At 46.5% G+C, this 20,271-nt stretch overlaps 1 protein-coding gene across 7 annotated transcripts in view; it reads right to left on the reverse strand.

The window, feature by feature from the left end:
* The window catches only part of rufy3 (RUN and FYVE domain containing 3), a 69,827-nt gene that overhangs the window by 33,347 nt on the left and 16,209 nt on the right, over positions 1-20,271 (reverse strand). For all 7 annotated transcript variants that reach the window (XM_060851779.1, XM_060851778.1, XM_060851782.1 and 4 more), the window contains 5 exons: positions 12,914-13,087; positions 6,736-6,853; positions 5,095-5,196; positions 3,096-3,219; positions 1,859-1,923 (listed from right to left, as the gene is read on the reverse strand). In XM_060851779.1, coding sequence (XP_060707762.1) covers positions 1,859-1,923; positions 3,096-3,219; positions 5,095-5,196; positions 6,736-6,853; positions 12,914-13,087 — 583 coding nt within the window. The remainder of the gene's footprint in view (positions 1-1,858; positions 1,924-3,095; positions 3,220-5,094; positions 5,197-6,735; positions 6,854-12,913; positions 13,088-20,271) is intronic.

Consider the following 20,271-nt stretch of genomic DNA (forward strand, 5'->3'; position numbering starts at 1 on the left):
GTGTGGGCCCCACATTACAGGAAGAACGTAAACCTACTGGACACAGCGCACACATGATGTAAGAGAATGGCTCCAGGACAAAGATACTTCAGGGACAAGGAGGGATTAAAGAGATTGGAGCTGTCCTCTCTGGAGAGAAAGCAGCTGGGAGATTGAATAAAAGTTTTCAAATTAGTGAGGGAGCTGGGTAGGGAGCAGCTGGTTCTGCTCAGGGGTGGAGGGGGAGGCAGTGGGTACTGGGTGGGGAGGGGGTCGAGAGAGAAAGAGAGGGAGGAAGGAAGGGAGGGAGGGAAGGAGGAAGGGAGGGAGGGAAGGAGGAAGGGAGGGAGGGAAGGAGGAAGGAAGGGAGGGAGGGAGGGAGGGAGGAAGGAAGGGAGGGAGGAAGGGAGGGAGGGAGGGAGGAAGGGAGGAAGGGAGGGAGGGAGGGACGAAGGGAGGAAGGGAGGGAGGGAGGGAGGGAGGGAGGGAGGAAGGGAGGGAGGGAGGGAGGAAGGAAGGGAGGGAGAAGGGAGGGAGGGAGAAGGGAGGGAGGGAGGGAGGGACGAAGGGAGGGAGGAAGGGAGGGAGGGAGGGAGGGAGGGAGGAAGGGAGGAAGGGAGGGAGGGAGGAAGGGAGGGAGGGAGGAAGGAAGGAAGGAAGAGAAGAGAAGAATGAGATGGCATACATTTAAAGTGACTTGCAACTAAAGCAAGGGTGATGTGAGAGAAGTGTTTTTCGCTCAGAGTAGACAGGGTCTGTGGTGGAAATGTGGCAGAGACAGAGGCAACAGAGGCATTGAAGAGGGGCATTGGATAGTTATTAGGATTGAAATGGGGGTCAGAGACATGGGGAAAAGGCAGGAGACTGGCGCTAGGGAATAGATCCAGCACAGGCACAATGGGCCAAATGACCTCCTTCAGTCTCAGAATTCTGTGAAATTCACTGCATAATTTAGGAGCCAGCTCAAACTCTTCAGGCACAGACTGTGGTGGAGTTTTTGATTTGATTTGTTGTCGTACCCAAGTACAGTGAAAGGCTGTTTTGCACACAGTACAATCAGATCATAATGTACAAGGACAGACACATCTCTGGGTGTTTCAGCAGATCGATGTCTGGTAATGGTGTTTGTTTGTTTATTTATTCTGCAGCAGGGTACGTCACTGTTTTTACCTTGTTGATTTTAACCCTACTGCGAATCCTCTTGCAAGGATGCCTGCCTTGAAGAAGTTTTCCTCTTCTCTCTACAAGAATCTCAGGGAGTCCCTCTCCCACTGCAACTCCCAGGTCATTTCCTACTCTATGCTACTTTCTCCCCACCCCCACCCTCCTCTAGCTTATCTCTCCACGCTTCAGGCTCTCTGCCTGTATTCCTGGTGAAGGGCTTTTGCCCGAAACATCGATTTCGCTGTTCGTTGGATGCTGCCTGAACTGCTGTGCTCTTCCAGCACCACTGATCCAGAATCTGGTTTCCAGCATCTGCAGTCATTGTTTTTACCTGCATTATAAAGAACTGTGGATGCTGGAAATCAAACCAATACACAAATTTCTGGAGACACTCAGCAGGTCTGGGAGCACCTATGGACAGAGAGAAACACAGTTAACATTTCAGGTCCTGTTTTGAATAAGGGTCACTGGACCTGAAGTGTTTCTCTCCACAGTTGCTTCCAGACCTGCTGAGTTTGTCCAGCAACTTCTGTTTTTGGTTAACATTATAAACCAGTGTGTCACTTGCCTGGGATCTTGCTGTGCATCTGTGGCAGTAAACTGCAAAGTGATGAACTGACTGCAAAGACTTGGGCATATGCCAGAGGTATGGAAGGCTCACGTACAGAGTTATCCAAGAGGTTTAGATAAAGCAACGTTACACAGGGTCACTTACCCCTCGGCACTTTTACTGCTGTGGGCCCCGTCCTTCAAATACAGCGAGAAGTCGATCACTCCCACCTGAGGCACACAGAACCAGAGTTAGGATCATGGCCCATCATTTTACAGAACCTTACAGAATAAGACAGGGCTCACTACATTGGCAGAAATGTACACGACTGTTAATCAGCATCTGCACTGCCGATCACTCTCAGTATCTACCACCACAATCTAGTATTCCAAACCAGCTTCAGAATTACAAAAGAGCTTAAAATGGGATAGAATCAGAGACTTCTTCACTTGGTTTGGGAGTTGGGGAGCAAGTGGACACACAGACAGCATGGACCAGCTGGGGTCGAGAGTGTGGTGCTGGAAAAGCACAGCAGGTCAGGCAACATAGGAGGAGCAAGAGAATCAATGTTTCAGGCATAAGCCCTTCATCACGAATTCCTGATGCTGCCTGACCTGCTGTGCTTTTCCAGCACCACACTTTTCAACTCTGATCTCCAGGATCTGTAGCCCTCACTAAGTCCTAATGGACCAATTGGGCCAAATGACATGGTGCTGGTGTACGTAAATTCTTTTTTATTTATACTGATAGGCATTACATATCTAAAAAGACACACAATAACCTTAAGAGTTGTCAGCGCATATTTTTATCAATATGCAGCGAGCACCTACAGATTGTGTGTTCAGTGACCCTGTACAATGAAGGGCTTTTGCCCGGAACATTGATTTTCCTGCTCCTCGGATGCTGCCTGACCAGCTGTGCTTTTCCAGCAACACTAATCCAGCCACAATAATGATGAGGAGGTGCTGGTGTTGGACTAGGATGGACAAGCTCAGAAGTCACACAACACCGGGTTATAGTCCAACAGGTTTATCTGGAATCACAAGCTTTCAGAGCGCTGCCCCTTCATCAGGTGGCATGAAGGGAAGTACAGAATTTGTAAGCAGAAAGATCAAAAGACCATACGCAGGGTGTGAGTGGAGTGCTGACAGCTGAATAATAGGCTTCTGCAGAGTCAGACAGTGAGAGAGAAGTGTCAACAGCTGAATAGCAAGTGAAAGGATGACCCATGATCTGATTATAGGTCCGATTGCCAACACCTTATTTTTAACATTTTGTAATCATCTCTCTGCTTCAGTTAATCCGATCATAGGCCATCCCCTCACTTGCTATTCCACTGTTGCCACTTTGCAGACAGGTGAAAGTGTCAGACAGTGAGTTGAGGATAACTCCATGCTCCTACCTGTGTATCGAGGTCTTCACCCTTCATACAAAGATTGACATCAATGACATTCAGCCCAACCAGGAGCCCAGCGATCACTGCTCCTTCCTCTTCCATCATCAGAGCGTTGGTTTCGTAAAACTCACTGGTGAAGAGCAGATGGTCATAAGGATTGAAGCACCAGCCCATTCTCAAACCTAACCTACCATTCTACATCCCTACCTGGTCAGGAAATGTAGTCATTTCAAACATTAACTGGAATGCTCCACTCCAGAGCGACCCTGGATTCTCCAAGATTCACATGTCTCAGAGTGAAGGAAACTCACCGCTGTGTGAGTGACCTTCCCCTGACATTTTGATCACTAGTTCCAAAACCTGACAGTAGCACAAAGCCAATTCCATCATTTAATATTGGGATAAAAGGAATAGAATTTGCACATATTAACATCATTTTTTCTTTTAGACCTACAGCAATAAGTAACACAGGAAGTGAATGTTTTGCCGCTGACAAAGTCACTGAAAGGAAAAACTGTAAACTAGTGGCATATGGGTGTTGGTCTACCTCTGTCTAAGGGTTTAAATGGTATCTAGTTCAGTCACTCCAGAACCGGTGTGTGCCTTCTGCAGAGTTAATGGAAGACTGCTTACACTGTGAGGGTTTATGATCAGTGCGAGAGAGAGAGTGAGAGAGTGAGAGAGTGAGAGAGTGAGAGAGTGAGAGAGTGAGAGAGTGAGAGAGAGAGAGAGAGAGAGAGTGAGAGAGTGAGAGAGAATGAAAGAGGGAGAGCAAAAGATAGAGTGCATGAGAGAGCGAAAGAGACAGAAAGAGAGAGCGAGAAAAAGAAAAACAGCACGAGAGAGAGAGAGAACATTAAACCAGGAGTTAAGCAGGGTCCAGCATGAGCAAAACAAGTACAAAAGTTATTTGGACACTGGGAAGGCGACCCGGCTGAAGTCAGGTACAGGATTAGTCAGTGCAAGGATAAAAAGGAGATTTTTTAGCACAGTTAAAGGAAATAATTAACCTCCCTGAAAGAAGAGAGTTTGTGGAATACCAGGATTGATTGTGAAATGCCCATACCAGGAGTGTTTGGTTGGAATTATTAAAAGACTGAGAAAGTCTGAGCTCTCATTTGTGTGAATATTGAAAAAGAAAACACTTTACAGTTCACAGCAGCAGAACTGAACGGTGGCAGTTACATTAAACCTACACATCTGGTAAATGCAAAGTATCGTGTTGGGAAGCTAATGGGACTTTAATTCAGTATTCAGAATCTTTCATACTAACACATTTTAATATCTTGATTTTAAAAGAAACATTTCATGTACTAATCTGTTTTATTGTTATTAGCACACACTGGCTACACATTTGCTTATGTCTTCGGTGAAAGACCCTCTTGTTAAATTTCAAAGACTGATCTGTCAAGCCAGATCTTATTCTGGATCAGACACGTCCAGCACTGCCATCAGCTGGGAGCACAGCCATTGGAAAACTTAGCCCTGTTCTCCAAACATGTGGAAAACGCTCTTAATGTGGGTACAAGGCATCTCAGGAGGTCAGCAATTCAGCACAAACAGCTCAGCAAGAGAAGCTGCAACATCCAAAGGAGAGATCTCCCACAGGAGACGGCACATCACATGATGCCCACTGACATCATATCTAATGTTGGACTTGCTGCCATGGCAACCCTCACCCTGTGGTATCAGTCCTGCTGATATCCCTCGAAATTGCCCCTTCAGTGGTACCCACACCATGAAGGGGACCAGAAGGCCTACCCTCCTGCTGTCTGGGAAACAGCCACTATTCCCAGACACCACCCCTAGCTAACACTTTCCCATGGATACCAGCAGCTTCCTGATCTGGGTCAGCAGGAATATTGAACCCAAACTGGAGTGAAGCGATGACTACAAGGCCAAACCTGTCAAAAAATTCAGGAACACAATTGGGGGTCACTTGGCTCAACTGACCTGGGATCATCCCAAACCCTTTCACTTGAGTAAGAGATGTGCAAACACTGACCTGAGCAGATCCTTCCGATTAATTAACGCCTTCATATAATCTGACAGCTTCTTCTGCATCAGAGCCAGACGTAACCATGCTCTCCCTCTGCCAACCGGAGTCCTACAAGCATCAAAAGGTACTTTGTTAAAACGGCCTACGGAAATGCACATTGTTGTCGTACAACCTATGTTTAAGGGCTGTTTATCAACGACGACTGCGGTAACACACAAGTGAGGTGCAGGTGTTAGCCATTCAGCCCATGTAACCTGCTAGCCCATTCATGGCTGATCCCAATTGTAGCCTCAATTCCATATTCCCAACTGCCCCTCAAAATATTTAACGCCTTACTTTAAAGGCGGCAAGATATAGGAGCCTGGGCCACTCATCCCCTCTAAAACCTGCTTCACCATTCACTGAAGTCATGGCATGATCAGTTTATTTCTCGTTATTCACTCAGGCCATATGGCCATCCCATGTTACCCTTTGAACTGAGTGGCGTGCCCAGTCTGGTAAGGTACAGCCACATTGCAGTGGGTCTGGAGTCACCTGGAGACCAGACCAGGGTAAGGACGGCAGATTCAAAGTTTATAAAGGGACACCAGTGAACCAGATAGGATCGTACAAAAATAATTGTCATGGTGACCATTTCGGAGACTGGAGCTGAAAATGTGTTGCTGGAAAAGTGCAGTAGGTCAGGCAGCATCCAAGGAACAGGAAATTCGACGTTTCGGGCATAAGCCCTTCATAAGGGCTTATGCCCGAAACGTCGAATTTCCTGTTCCTTGGATGCTGCCTGACCTGCTGCGCTTTTCCAGCAACACATTTTCAGCTCTGATCTCCAGCATCTGCAGACCTCACTTTTCCCTCCCATTTCAGAGACTGACCACATATCCCAGATTTACTGCCTGGAGTTTAGAGTCCAACAGCTGCTATGGTGGGATTTGAACTCACATCCCCAGAGCACTAGCCTGGGTCTCTCAATTACAGGTTTGGTCAAATTACCTTGACAACGCCATCGCCCTCTAACTCAGATTCCAATTTGATTTTCTAGATTAGATTAGATTACTTACAGTGTGGAAACAGGCCCTTCGGCCCAACAAGTCCACACCGACCCGCCGAAGCGCAACCCACCCATACCCCTACATTTACCCTTTACCTAACATACGGTCAATTTAGCATGGCCAATTCACCTGACCTGCACGTCTTTGGACTGTGGGAGGAAACCGGAGCACCCGGAGGAAACCCACGCAGACACGGGGAGAACGTGCAAACTCCACACAGTCAGTCGCCCGAGTCAGGAATTGAACCCGGGTCTCTGGCGCTGTGAGGTAGCAGTGCTAACCACTGTGCCACCGTGCCGCCCAACTTTCCTCTTGTATCCTTGGAATCCTCAGCACCCAAGTGTCTGTTGATCACATGATAAAGAATTCTGAACTCCACTACCCATAACAGGGAAAACTGATTCTCCTCATTTCAGTCTGAAATGGCCAGCTCCTTATTCTGACCTTGAGATGCCCCCACCCATCTGATTTCCCAGCCCCTCATAGGGAGGGGGGGGGGGGGGGCAATATTTTCCCAGCAACGTCCCAGTAAGGCCTCTCAGGGATCTTATCGAAGAGCTGGCTTCTCGAATGTCACGGCCCCAGTCAGTATACTCACTTCAGACCAGGCAGGTCTTTCACGCTGACTGTGATTTCACTGGCTTCCGGGCACAGTTTCTCCACCACCTCCAACGCTCCCCAAAATGACTTGTTCTGCCCCAGGAATGTTTTCTTAACTGGGGAAAAACACACAGAACGGACAACACTAAAACACTGGCGAAAAAAGATCAGAAAAAAAACTTTTGGGGAGAACGAAACAAAGTTTAGACAAAGCCACGGACAGTGGTCTACTTTAACAGACCCAGAGATAAAACCATCACAACTTCCCAAGGGCTCGCGGGAAAATCGGATTGAAACACAAAGTCGAAGTGAGATGGAACATTAAGCAACAATGTGAACTTCTGTTTACAGTATGGCGGCTTAAAGCATTGAGGGGTCAGGAATCCCTGCACCGTGGGTTTAACAATGACCCCACTACCAGCACCTAGTTCATTTCTAATCGTGATACAGGATTTCTCCAGGCAATCCAATTCATTGCAGACGTTGAGGAGTTGTTATAGGTTCAGACAGAGCAGGGAGAGGCCATTCAGCCTACTGCAGCTGTGCTGGCCTCTTCAAAAAGAGCTATCCAGTCCATCCTAGCCTGCACCCCAGTCACTCCCTACAACACCAGCTCATGTCACCCCTCCAAAATATTATCAGATTCCTTCTTGGAAATTCCTATCGAAACTGCTTCTTCAGTCTTGCGGGCAGCGTGTCCCAGACCACAACAGCTCACTGTTTTGGAAACAAAGTCAGTGCTTCCTCCTGCTTCTGATCTCACCGATCTTCAGCGTCCCTCTGGTACTTGCCAGCCCAGCCATTGCAAAAGCCTTTATTTCCTCTGTTAATGGTAAGTGTCTTATCCCGAGGATGGGGGATTTCAAGACTCGGGGCACATTTTTAAGATAAGGAGGAGAGAGATTTAAGAGGGACATGGGAGGCAAACTTTTTTTTTTACAGTGAGTGGTTGATATGTGGAACGAACTTCCAGAGGAAGTGGTGGATGTGGAGACAGTTACAACATTTAAAAGACATTTGGATAAGTTCATGAATAGGAAAGGTTTGGAGGGATATGGACCAGGAGCAGAAAGGTAGGACTAGCTTGGTTCGCGATTATATTTGGCATGGACTGGTTGGACCAAAGGGTCTGTTTCTGTGCTGTGTGACTATATTTCTGTAAACACCTCGATCAAACCTCCCCTTAGCCATCTCTGCTCAGAGGCAAACAATCCCAGCTTCCCCAGTGTCTGTGCAGAGAGAACCCTGCTCACAAGCACTTCCTCTTGTTATTTTAGCTTCCAGTTTTTTACTTGACAATACTGAAGGTGCATGCTGCGCTTGGTGATATCTTATTGGAGTTTAACATTAAGACAAAACAAGGCCCCGACTAAAGCACAAACCAACCAGCATCAAAACGGGTGGAAACCTTAATCAAAACTTCTCACCCACGGGTACAAATCCCTTCAGGGTCTCTCTATCCCCATAATCATCTTCAGGTCACAACAATCTGAACTCTCTGCCCACCGTCAATGCACCCTCTCTCTCCCACCTCCATCCGCCCAAACACTGGCCTCTCATGTTTCCTCAATTTCCCTTGCTCCATCGCCGGGGGATAAGCCCTCATCTTCCTGGAACAATACACTCTTACAATTCCCTCCTACAAACCTTCCCACCTCTCACACTGTCACTCCTCCCTTAAGACATTCCTTTAAAAATACCTCGCTCTGTGACCACCCTTTTGGGAATCTTTACAAAAGCTTCCTCAAGGTCAAATGCAGTTTAGTCATTATTCCTGTGAAACACTTTAGGACAGATTACATAAAGTTAGAGTGTTTTTACAGCATGGTAAAAAGCCATTCAGCCCATCAGGTCAGTTATAGCCATCAAGCATCCAACTACTCTCATTCCATTTCCCAGCTCCTGATCCATAGCCTTATATCCTTAGTCATTTTAAGCACACATTTAGATATTTTTTCAATGTCTTGTTGGATTCTGCATCTACCACTCTCATAGGGAGTGAGTTCCAGATAACCACCATTCTCTGAGGAAAAAGACCCTTTTCCCCAAATCCCATTCTTACCCCAAACCTGCATCCTCTGGTTATTAACATTCTAAAGGGGAAACGTTTCTCCCTAACAATCCTGTTTACGCCTCTCACCTCCATCATAGAGTCATAGAGATGTACAGCACGGAAACAGACCCTTCGGTCCAACCCGTCCACGCCAACCAGATATCCCAACCCAATCTAGCCCCACCTGCCAGCACCCGGCCCATATCCCTCCAAACCCTTCCTATTCATATACCCATCCAGATGCCTCTTAAATGTTGCAATTGTACCAGCGTCCACCACATCCTCTGCCAGCTCATTCCACACACCTACCAGTGTGGAAAAGTTGCCCCTTAGGTTTCTTTTATATCTTTCCCCTCTCACCCTAAACCTATGCCCTCTAGTTCTGGACTCCCCCACTTCAGGGAAAAGACTTTCTCTATTTACCCTATCCATGCCCCTCATGATTTTATAAACCTCTATAAGGTCACCCCTCAGCCTCTGACGCTCCAGGGAAAACACTAGCCTGTACAGCCTCTCCCTATAGCTCAAATCCTCCAATCCTGCCAACATCCTTGTAAATCTTTTCTGAACCCTTTCAAGTTTCACAACATCTTTCCGATAGGAAGATCAGGATAGCATGCAATATTCCAAAAGTGTAACGTTACCAACATCCTGTATAGCTGCAGCATACCCTCCCAACTCTTGAATTCAATGCCTAACCAATAAAGGAAAGCATACCAAACGCCTTCTTCACTATCCTATCTACCTGTGACCCACTTTCAAGGAACTATGAACTGCACTCCAAGGTCTCTTTGTTCAGCAACACTCCCCAGGACCTTATCATTAAGTGTATAAGTCCTGTCTTGATTTGCCTTTCCAAAATGCAGCATCTCACATTTATCTAAATTAAACTCCATCTGCTACGCCTCAGCCCACAGGCCCATCTGATCAAGATCCCATTGTACTCGGAGGTAACCTTCTTCACTGTCCACTTTTGGTGGACAATTTTCATCTCCAATTTTAGTGTCATCTGCAAACTACGAACTCTACCTCCTACGTTCAGATCCAAATCATAATCAGTTCCCTCCCCTCACCCTTAGCCTCCTCTCCTTCAGGGAAAACACCCCCAGTCTCTCATTGATACTGTTGTTGGACGATGTACAGATATAACTTTAACCTTCTCCTGTGATTACCTGCCCATTTTACAACTCACCAGATCTTCCTAATATCAAAGGAATCAATCCCCCAGCCCCAGGACTGACACAGCAGTGAGAATCCCAGCTCACCCAGTCCAGACCTGAACTACCCTGCTCACACAGGAGTTGCACTATTCAAAGGTTCTTTCATTAATAATCACAATGCTGTATAGCTGATGTATATTTCGTCAAACACATTAGAGACTCCAAACTAGCTTTGTGCAGTATCCATCCTCACCCATTCCTTCTAGATCCCCCTGGGCCCAGCATGGAAACAGACTCTTCAGCCCAACATCTCCATGCTGACCAGGTTTCCTGAACTGAACTAGCCACATTCACTGGTGTTTTTTTAAAATCTTCTTTATTTATTCACAGGGATGAGGGTGTCGCTGGTTGAGCCAGCATTTATTACCCATCAGCCATATTGCTGTGGGTCTGGAGTCACATGTAGGCCAGACCAGGTAAGGATGGCAGGTTCCTTCCCTGAAGGATAGTGAACCAGATGGGGTTTTCCAACAATCAACAATGGATTGCTGGAATCCATGGTCATGGTTACACTCTTTTTCCAGATTTTTATTGAATTGAAACTCCACCATCTCACGACAGGATTTGAATCTGTCCCCCCAGAACATTCCCTGGGTCTCTGGATTAACAATCCAGCAATCGTACTGCTAGGCCATTGGATCCCCTGTTTGACTCTAACCTCTTCCTATCCATGTACACATCCAAATATTTGTAAAATGCTGTAACTATACCAGCCTGTGGTACTCCCTCCAGCTGCTCGGTTAAAGCACACACCACCATGTGTGTGAAAACAATGCCCTTCAGGTTCCTTTGATATCTTTCCCCTCTCACCTTAAAGCTATGCCCACTGGTTTTGGACGCCCCCAAATGGAAGAAAATGACCTTGGCAGTTCAGCTTATGTATGTCCCTGATGATTTTATAAACCTCTCTCGTGGTTGTGGTTATTTTCGCCGAGCTGGGAATTTGATTTGCAGGCGTTTTGTCCCCTGTCCAGGAGACATCTTCGGTGCTTTGAAGCCCCTTGTGAAGCGCTGTTGCACTGTATCTTCTGGAATTTACTGGTTTCCGTTCCTGCTGCTTCCAGCTCTAGTTGCTCTTGTAGAGACCAGTATATTGGGTCTAGGTCTATGTGTTTGTTGATGGAGTCTGTGGATGAGTGCCATGCTTCTAGAAATTCTCTGGCTGTCCTCTGTTTAGCTTGTCCTATGATCATTGTGTTGTCCCAGTCAAATTTGTGGTCCGTGTCATCTGTGTGTGGGGCTACTGGGGACAGCTGGTCATGGTGTTTAGTGGTTAGTTGGTGTTCATGGATGCGGATTACTAGTTGTCTGCTGTTTGTCTTAGATAGTGTTTTGTGCAGTCTTTGCATGGAGTCTTGTAAATTACATCAGTCTTGCACGTTATGGGTATCAGGTCTCTGTCCTGGTGAGTTATTGTCGGAGCGGGGCTGTCAGATTATGGGCTGTCACGAATCCCAGTGGACAGAGAGGTCTGGAGCAGTTCTGAGACATTTCTTATGTAAGATGGCATGGCTAGTGAGTCAGGTCATGGCACGATCTTGTCGTGGTGTATGTTAGGGATCTGCGGATGAGGTTGTGGGGATATCTGTTCTTTGCGAAGATTCTGTAGAGGTGTTCTTCTTCTTTTTGTAGATCGGGTGTGCTGCAGTGTGTTGTAGCCCTCTTATGCAGCTTCCCTTGTGTGCGTTCGGGTGCTAGCTGCTGTAATCCAGGATCTGGTCAGTGTGTGCCGTCTTTCTGTACATTCTTGTAGTGCATTCACTGCTGTGTTCTTCCTGTCATCACACCTAGGAATGGGAGTCTATAAACCTCAAAAGGTCACCCATCAGTCTCTGACGCTCTGGGAAAAACATCCCAGCCTATTCAGTCTCCCCTTCTAACCCTCCAACCCTGACAACATCCTTGTCAATCTTTTCCGAACCCTTTCAAGTTCCACGACATCTTCCTACAGCAGGGAGACCAGAATTGCAAACAATATTCAAAAAGTGGCCTAGCCAATGCCCTGTACAGCCGTAACATCACCTCCTAACTCCTGTACTCAATGCACTGACAGATGAAGGCAAATGTACCATATGCCTTTTCCACCACCCTGTCTACCTGCCACTTTCAAAGAACTATGTAGCTGCACCACTCGGTCTCGCTGTTCAACCACAATTTCTCCCTCCTCCCCTTCCTGACTAGTGAGATGAGGGAAGGCGTAGGGAGGAGGTTCCTGCTGTCAAAGGGAGCTGGAGCTGGGTGCAATGGGGACTGAACAGAAGCCAGCGTCCCTGCTGAGGGTACTACAGCCTCCCAAGGACAGGAGCAGCTGCAAGAAAGGGAACCAGCGATTGTTATGATCAAGCACCACACCCCCAGACTAGAAACCCCCACTGCACTAAGCTGCCCAACCATCCCCCACTCCTCCCTCAGCTAGAGAGAAAGGGGACTGGGGGGGAAAATCGGAGAGAGGTTTGAAATATCAGGCCAAGTGTAGATAAAGCAAACCAGTTCCCCATTAACGGAAGGACCAGGTGACACAAAGCTAAGGTTCTGGCAGCGATGGAAGGGGCTGAGAGGATGAGTATTTTTATCTCTACATGACAAGACCTGGGTGCCCACGAGGTAGACATGGAGGAGATGGAAGACACCAGCGGGAAGTGAATGCGTGGGGCTCAGGAAGATAAAGTAGTGAATGTGAAGAATTTGCTCAACAGAGAGCAAGACAGACCCTGATGGGCTAAATGTTCTCTTTCTAAGGTATAAAGACTCCAACTAAACAAGCCTCTCAAACAACATTCCCCCATCAACGCATTCACGTGTACTGTTTGTAAAATGGAGCTTAGGTTTGAGGTACGACTTACTGAAAGGGAGAATGTCTCCCCAAAGACAAGGCAAGCTGTGTGTGGACTGGAGTTACTCACCTTTAAGGCCATGTTTCAGGCAGTGTTCCATCACCACAAAGAACTGCTGCAGAGGGGCGTAGTCAGAATCCAGCGACCGTCCCAGGTTTAACGCCGATTCAATGAGACCCTTGATGCTGAGTTTTGCCATGTTCATCAAGTTCAACCGTTCAATCGCAATGGGATCTTTGGGGTCTGAAAACAGATGATTTTTAAAAGTACATTAAACATTCACACAAGGCAGAAGATAACAACAAACATTAACCTAGAAAAACTAGACACTTACATTCATGAAAGCACAATCATACTCACGTAAACTCTAAGTGAAAGCGGACACTGGAGATCTGAAATAAACACACAGAATGCCAGAGAAACTCAGCAAGTCTGGCAGCAGTGGAGAGGAACAGAGGTAATGTTTTGGGTCAGATAGGATTCCACTCCAGAGACTTCACACCAGCAGCACCCTCACACCACAACCCCGACTCTATCGCTGTTTAACAAGTCTCCCCTTAAATATATCAACACTATTTACCTCAATCACAGCTCATAGATGGAAGCTCCACTCCACAGACCAGGAAACACTAATCAACACCAACGTCCATGAGTCAGCGCAGGGGGAGCGCCGCCCCGCCTGAGGGTCAGCGCAGGGGGAGTGCTGTGCTGTCAGAGGGCCAGCGCTGAGGGGGCGCTGCGCTGTCAGAATCACATGTAGGCCTGACCAGGTAAGGATGACAGATTCCCTTCCCTAGACAGGACGTTGATGACTCAGGTGGGTCCTTATACAATATGTTAATTTTGTGTTCCAGAATTTAATGAAGTAAATTGTTACATTTCTGAGATTTGAACCCAAATCCTCAGAACCTTAACCTGGGGTTCAGGATTATTATCATGATACTGGCTGCTTCATTTCCTCCTGGTCATGTTCCCATTTCAGACTCCAGCATCTGTAGCACCTGTTTGAAATACAATACTTTTCCTCCAATTCATGTCAACATGGCCATAAGCTCTGACCTCTTACTTCATTTTCATGAAGGTATTGTTTTGTGGAGAACAAATTACTTCAGTTCCTGACTGCTATGTGCACATCCGTTACAACAGCTCTCGGAGTTAGCCAAAGGTTCAGGTTGTCTTTATCACTCAATCTCAAATCCCATCAGATTGGCTCCACTCCATCAGACAACAGCATTCAATCACCTTTGAACCGATTCCGTCCACAGACACTCACTAGCAGCAGTGTGGGCTGTCTACAGGATGCTCTGCAGAAACTCACCAAAGATCCTCAGACAGAACCTTCCAAATCACAGCCAATACCATCTAGGAGGAGGAGGGCCACAGATAAATGAGAACACCACCCCCTGCAAGTTCCCCTCCAAACCACTCATCATCCTGACTTGCCAATATATCACAGTTTCTTCAGTGTCACTGGGTTGAAATATTGGAATTCTTTCCCTAAGGATATTGTGGGTCTACCTACAGCACATGGACTAAGAAGGCAGCTTAACCCCACCTTCAAGGGGCAAAGAATGCTGATGATGTCCAGCTAGTGATGCCCACACTTTGCAGGTTAAAGGTGGAGGTGGAAGAGGTGCACAGTAATGAGTGGCCTACACTGTTCGTATGTTGGTAACACAGACATTTCTAAAAGGTCGATTGTCTATTTTGTTTCAGAGCTGCAATTTTTTTCATTCATCAAAAACCGTAAGATGAACATAGACACACAAACAACTTACCTTATTAAGGGAGACACTGTAACAAAGACTAAGAACTAACACACATATCTAACCGCTTTGGGACCCAATGACTGGCGTTGCCTTATGATGTCATCGGATTGGGTGGAGCTTGATGTTGAAGGCAGGATTGACCCCTTCAGAATTGTTACTTCATACAACACCCTTAACCCTTGGTTCCCTCAGGGACCAAATCCTGCTGACCTCATCCTTCAACATATTCAAGGATGAAGCTTCCACACCCTGTGGGGAGGACAGGATTCACAACTCACAAACAGAAGACATTTAATGGACGGAACCGTGGCTCAGTGGTTAGCACTGCTGCCTCATAACACCAGGAACCCGGGTTCAATTCCCACCTCAGGCGACTGTGTGGAGTTTGCACATTCTCCCCGTGTCTGCATGGGTTCCTTCGAGTGCTCCGATTTCCTCCCACAGTCCAAAGGTTAGGTGAACTAGCCATGCTAATTTGCCCATAGTGTTCAGGGATGTATAGGTTAGGTGCATTAGTCAGGGGTAAATATAAGATAATAGGGTAGGGGGAATGGATCTGGGTGGGTTACTCCTCAGAGAGTCGATTGTTGGGCTGAAGGGCCTAATTCTAATTTCTTCTCACTGTCTCTGCTGGAAGGAGACTTGCCCGATCCCTCAGTTAATTCAGGTTTCCCCCAAACTCTGGCAGGTAGGTCTCCATCAGAAAGACTGCAACATTATAAAGACCAGTGAGCAACATCGAATCGAGGGAAAAGGTAGAAACACTGAAAGCTGTAAGAGATGAACACTGGTTCAAAACCATGGATTCTTTTCTCACCAATAAAAAAGGCGAGGAAACAGGGACCCACAACTTTTTAAGCAATATTTCCCAGCAACGGAGGGCAGAAAGAAACATGACACAACCTGCTTGATCACAAACTGAGGGATAGAAGTGGAGTGAGGAGACAGAATACTGGCACCTTCAAGTGACCCATTCATTAGAGTCAGAGTGTTATCTATAAATGGAACAGCGCTGAGTTAAATGCAGGAGAATGGCAACGAGTAACACTCAGAGAGACAGCGTGGACACAACGGGCTGAATGGCCTTCTCCTGTAATTTGATCAGGACATAGATGAATGCCAGAACAGGTCTGAGGGGGTGAATGGACTCCTCTTGCTCCCAAGACCAAACTGGTTCAAATTAACATTTCTGGTTGTTGCGGAGACAGAGCCAGTTCGATCAGCCGTCATGTCCCTGTGGGTTCCGACTCATATCCAGTAGCTGCCATCATCCAAGGTACAAACACAAGCGCCTTGACCCCAGCTCAAACAACAACCCGCACCAGCTACCTGAGTGAGTCTACCCTCAACTAGAACGAGGGCTGTGCACAGTGGATCATTCAGAGGCTTCCGATATTTCACCATTAAAGGATTTACTTATAGACGCAAGAAAGAATTACATAAATGTTCCATGCTATGGGTCAGCTGCCCTCCATTCTGAAATATGTAGCACAGGAGGCCATTCGGCCCACAATGCCTGTGACAGTTCCTGGAAGGTGATGTCCAAAGTACTCCCACTTTCCCCACTGCCCATAGTCAAATCCAGTTTATTTGTTGTTAAGAACAGTGTGCTGCTGTCATTTGGAATTTGCTGTCTAAAGGGGCAGTGGAAGCAGATTCATTGACATTGCGTGTGCATTTATTGCATGTGGGTATCACCACCTGGGCCAGTATTTATCACCCCATCCCTAGTTGCCCCCTTGACAAGGTGGGGGTGAGCTGCCTTCTTGAACCGCTGCAGTCCATGTGCTGTGGGTTGACCCACAATGCTCTTAGGGAGGGAATTCCAGGATTCTGACCCAGTGACAGTGAAGGAACGGTGATATATTTCCAAGTCAGGATGCGGTTCAGGAAGGTAGTTCATCATCACCTCCTCCAGGGGCAATTATGCACAGGAAACAAAGCTTGGCTCAGTCAGCAACATGCACCTTCTCATGTTAACTACATTGAGAAGAAACCTGTTTCCATCGCCCTCTCAGACGCCAAATTCGAGACCACCATCACCACAACTCACTGCATTAAAAAAGCAGCTTGGCTAGGGCCCTTTAGCAATCTGTTACCTCTGCTTAGTGACCCTAAAGTCTCTCCTTTATTTATGGAGCTGTGACTCCCTCATCATTATCTGGAAACACAATTAAACCTTATCTCCAAATCCTGGGTTTTTAAAACCTCAGATTGTTTTAATCCATTTCATCCACCCACTCTGAAGTCTTTGTTCCAAAATGCCTGGAAAAACAGGAGCGTTCTGGTAGGTTCTAAACTCTGCTGACATCATGTGTTTCCAAGGGACTGTTGCCACGATAATTAGAGCTTCAAAATTAATACTTACTGTTTGATCAAAAGGATTGCTTTCACTGCAAACATTTACAACAACAAAACTTGCATTTATATGGCACTGTTACAGTCCTGTCCAGGAAAGCACAGATAGGGATTTACTGGTTAAACAGCCACTTCTTGTCTTGTAGCATTAATCAATCCCTTGTTCAATTTGCAAATCGATCCTGCTGGCCATAAGACCAGATGATATGCGAGCAGAATTAGGCCTTTTGGCTCATTGAGTCTATTCTAACATTCAAATCATGGCTGATACGTTTCTCATCCCCATTCTCCTGCTTTCTCCTTGTTACCCTTGAACCCCTACTAAACAAGAACCTGTCTGTCTTAAACACACTCAATGACTTGGCATTCATTGCCCTCTGTGACAATGAGTTCCACACAATCACCCTACTCTGGCTCAAGAAATTCCTCCTCATCTCAGTTCTAAAAGATTCTCCCTTCACTCTGAGGCTGTCCCCTCAGGTCCTCGCCAGTGGAAATCCTTCTGCATGTCCACTTTCTCCAGGCCTCTCAGGATTCTGTCAGTTTCAATTAGATATCCCCATCCTTCTAAAACTCCATTAAGTACAGATCCAGGGTCCTCAACCCCTGCTCTTACAACAAGCCCTTCACCCCTGGGATCATTCTTGTAAACCCCCTCTAGACACCCTCCAACACGAGCACGTCCTTCCTTAGATACACGACCCAAAACTGCTCACAATATTCCAAATGCAGTCTAACCAGTGCCTGATACAGCCTCAGCGGTACATCCCCACCCTTGTATTCTGGTGCTCTTGACATGAATGCTAATATTGCATTTGCTTTCTGAACCTGCCTGTTAACCTGAAGAGAATCCTGAACTCAATCCCCGCCCCCACCCCCAAGTCCCTTTGTGCTTCAGATTTTTTTTAGATTAGATTACTTACAGTGTGGAAACAGGCCCTTCGGCCCAACAAGTCCACGCCGACCCGCCGAAGCGCAACCCACCCATACCCCTACATTTGACCCTAACCTAACACTATGGGCAATTTAGCATGGCCAATTCACCTGACCCGCACATCTTTGGACTGTGGGAGGAAACCGGAGCACCCGGAGGAAACCCACGCAGACACGGGGAGAATGTGCAAACTCCACACAGTCAGTCGCCTGAGGCGGGAATTGAACCCAGGTCCCAGGCGCTATGAGGCAGCAGTGCTAACCACTGTGCCACCGTGCCGCCCATTTCTGAAGCCTTTGCCCACTTGGAAAATAGTCCATGCCTTGTTCTTCCATAACCAATATAACTTCATTTCTCCAGCTTCCTTCCCAAATAATCCACCCTAATCACCTCAAGCAGCCCCAGTCGTATCAAATTCCACATTCTCATTGGTCTGCGTAAAAACATTTCTCTCGAATTCTTAGCAGAATTCATTCGATATTGCATTTTCCTTTTTGTCTCTCTTTTTGAATTGGAGATAAAACTGAATTTGTTCAGTCAAATTTTCTCTCTGCTCATGCAAGGCTAAACATAACTGGTTTGAGTATTAACCTTCCCTAATTAACTGCAAACATTAAAGATCACAGCGGGATGCAGTTAACAGAATCCTAGGGCAGTATGCAGAACAGTTAGCAGTTTGTACAACAGGTGATGGTCTGTATTTAGATGTGGTTTAACTGTCAAAGATTTTCCTCTGATAAGTGGCAATCTCAGCCTGAGTGAGGGGGTTAAATTTAAAACTGCCAATCTCTTTTAAAAAGCTAAAATGAGAAGTGCAGAAATACTTGAAAATCTCCCAAGCATAACTCGCAGGCAGGGTTCACTGGAGAGGCGTTACATTTCAGCAATGCAGAATGCATTTGACATACTTTGAACGGAAAAGTAGATCAAAACCACCAGTGAAAAATTACAGCTGGATGCACCCAAATTAACAGCAAAATCATGTCTCTGCAGTTGGTCACATCTCGGTATTGAAACAGGTTCAGAGACACTGAGTGCGCAGCATCTTGCAGAATACAGAGCTGGGATCTTTGTGTTCCTAAAAGCAACATGGAAAACTGGGAAAGGTATAACAAAGACTCCAGGGACAAGAGCAAACGTGAGGTGGTCTTGACCCACATGGAAAACAGGCGAGGCTGGGACTCATTCCCCACAAACGGGAAGACTGAGCGTGAACTGGCAGAGGACTGCAAATCCAGAACAGGGAAGATGGAAAGGTTTCCACTTGGGGAGCGGACCATAGTAGTAAACAGCAATCCCAAATAAATCCACTTGGGAATTCAAGAGAAACCCCTTCCCCAGGCAGCAGTGAAATTGTGGAACAGTCTCCCACAGGGAGTGGTCAACAGAGTTACAAAGAGGGAGACAGGGAACAACAAGGTGAACAGCGATGAGAGGTGGTGTGTCTGGAGCTAATAGGCTCAAGATGACTTAAGGAGCCAACATGGTGGAGGAAAATATATGAGAGAGCGTGACAGAGACAGAGAGAGTGCCAGAGAAGAATCTAATCATAATTTAATAAAAAAAGAGAGAAAAAGGAGAGAGAGTGCATGAGAGAATAAAAAGATAGAAAAGGGGAGAGAGAGAACATGAGAGCACAAAAGACAGGAACAGTACACAAGAGGGAAAAAAAAGAGAATGAGAGAAAATAAGAGTGCATGACAGAAAGAAAGCGAATGCGAGAGAAATAAAGGAAAAAAGAGGAGGGGAGAGACCAAGAACGTGAAAGCAAAAGAGAGGAAGAGTGCATGAGAGAAAGAGAGTGCGAAAGAAAAAAAACAATACAACAGAGAAAAGAAGAGCGAGATAGCGCTTCAGAGAGAAAAAAAACATGAAAGAAAAAAGAACAAGTGCAAGACAGAGAAAACAAGGAAGGAAGAGAGAACAGTCCCTCTGGTGGGATAGTCTTGAAGGAGGGGCAGAACCTTACAAGGGCAGTGACAGCAAAGTGGGAATCAGAAACTCTAAGCTGTGATGTTATTTTGGTTAGAGCTTCAAGCGTGTATTTCTTAAATGATGCAATTATGACAAATGTTACATTGAGATAGCGCCAGTATCATAGTGAACACCTTCCAGTGTGTTTGTAGCTTCATCAACAATCACTAAGCTACATGGTGATGCCAAGATAGCAGACCATAGGCTGAACTCCTGAGGTTTTAAAGAAAAATCTCTGAAAAAGGTACAGAGTGAGAGGGGGAGGGGGAGGGGGAGAGAGAGAGAAGAGAGAGAGAGAAGAGAGAGAGAAAGAGAGAGAGAGAGTCGGAGGGGGAAGGAGAGAGAGAGAGAGAGAGAGAGAGAGAGAGAGAGAGAGAGCGAGGGAGAGACCC

Source organism: Hemiscyllium ocellatum, chromosome 36 (assembly GCF_020745735.1).
Source record: "Hemiscyllium ocellatum isolate sHemOce1 chromosome 36, sHemOce1.pat.X.cur, whole genome shotgun sequence".
In the NCBI taxonomy this organism is placed as follows: domain Eukaryota; kingdom Metazoa; phylum Chordata; class Chondrichthyes; order Orectolobiformes; family Hemiscylliidae; genus Hemiscyllium; species Hemiscyllium ocellatum.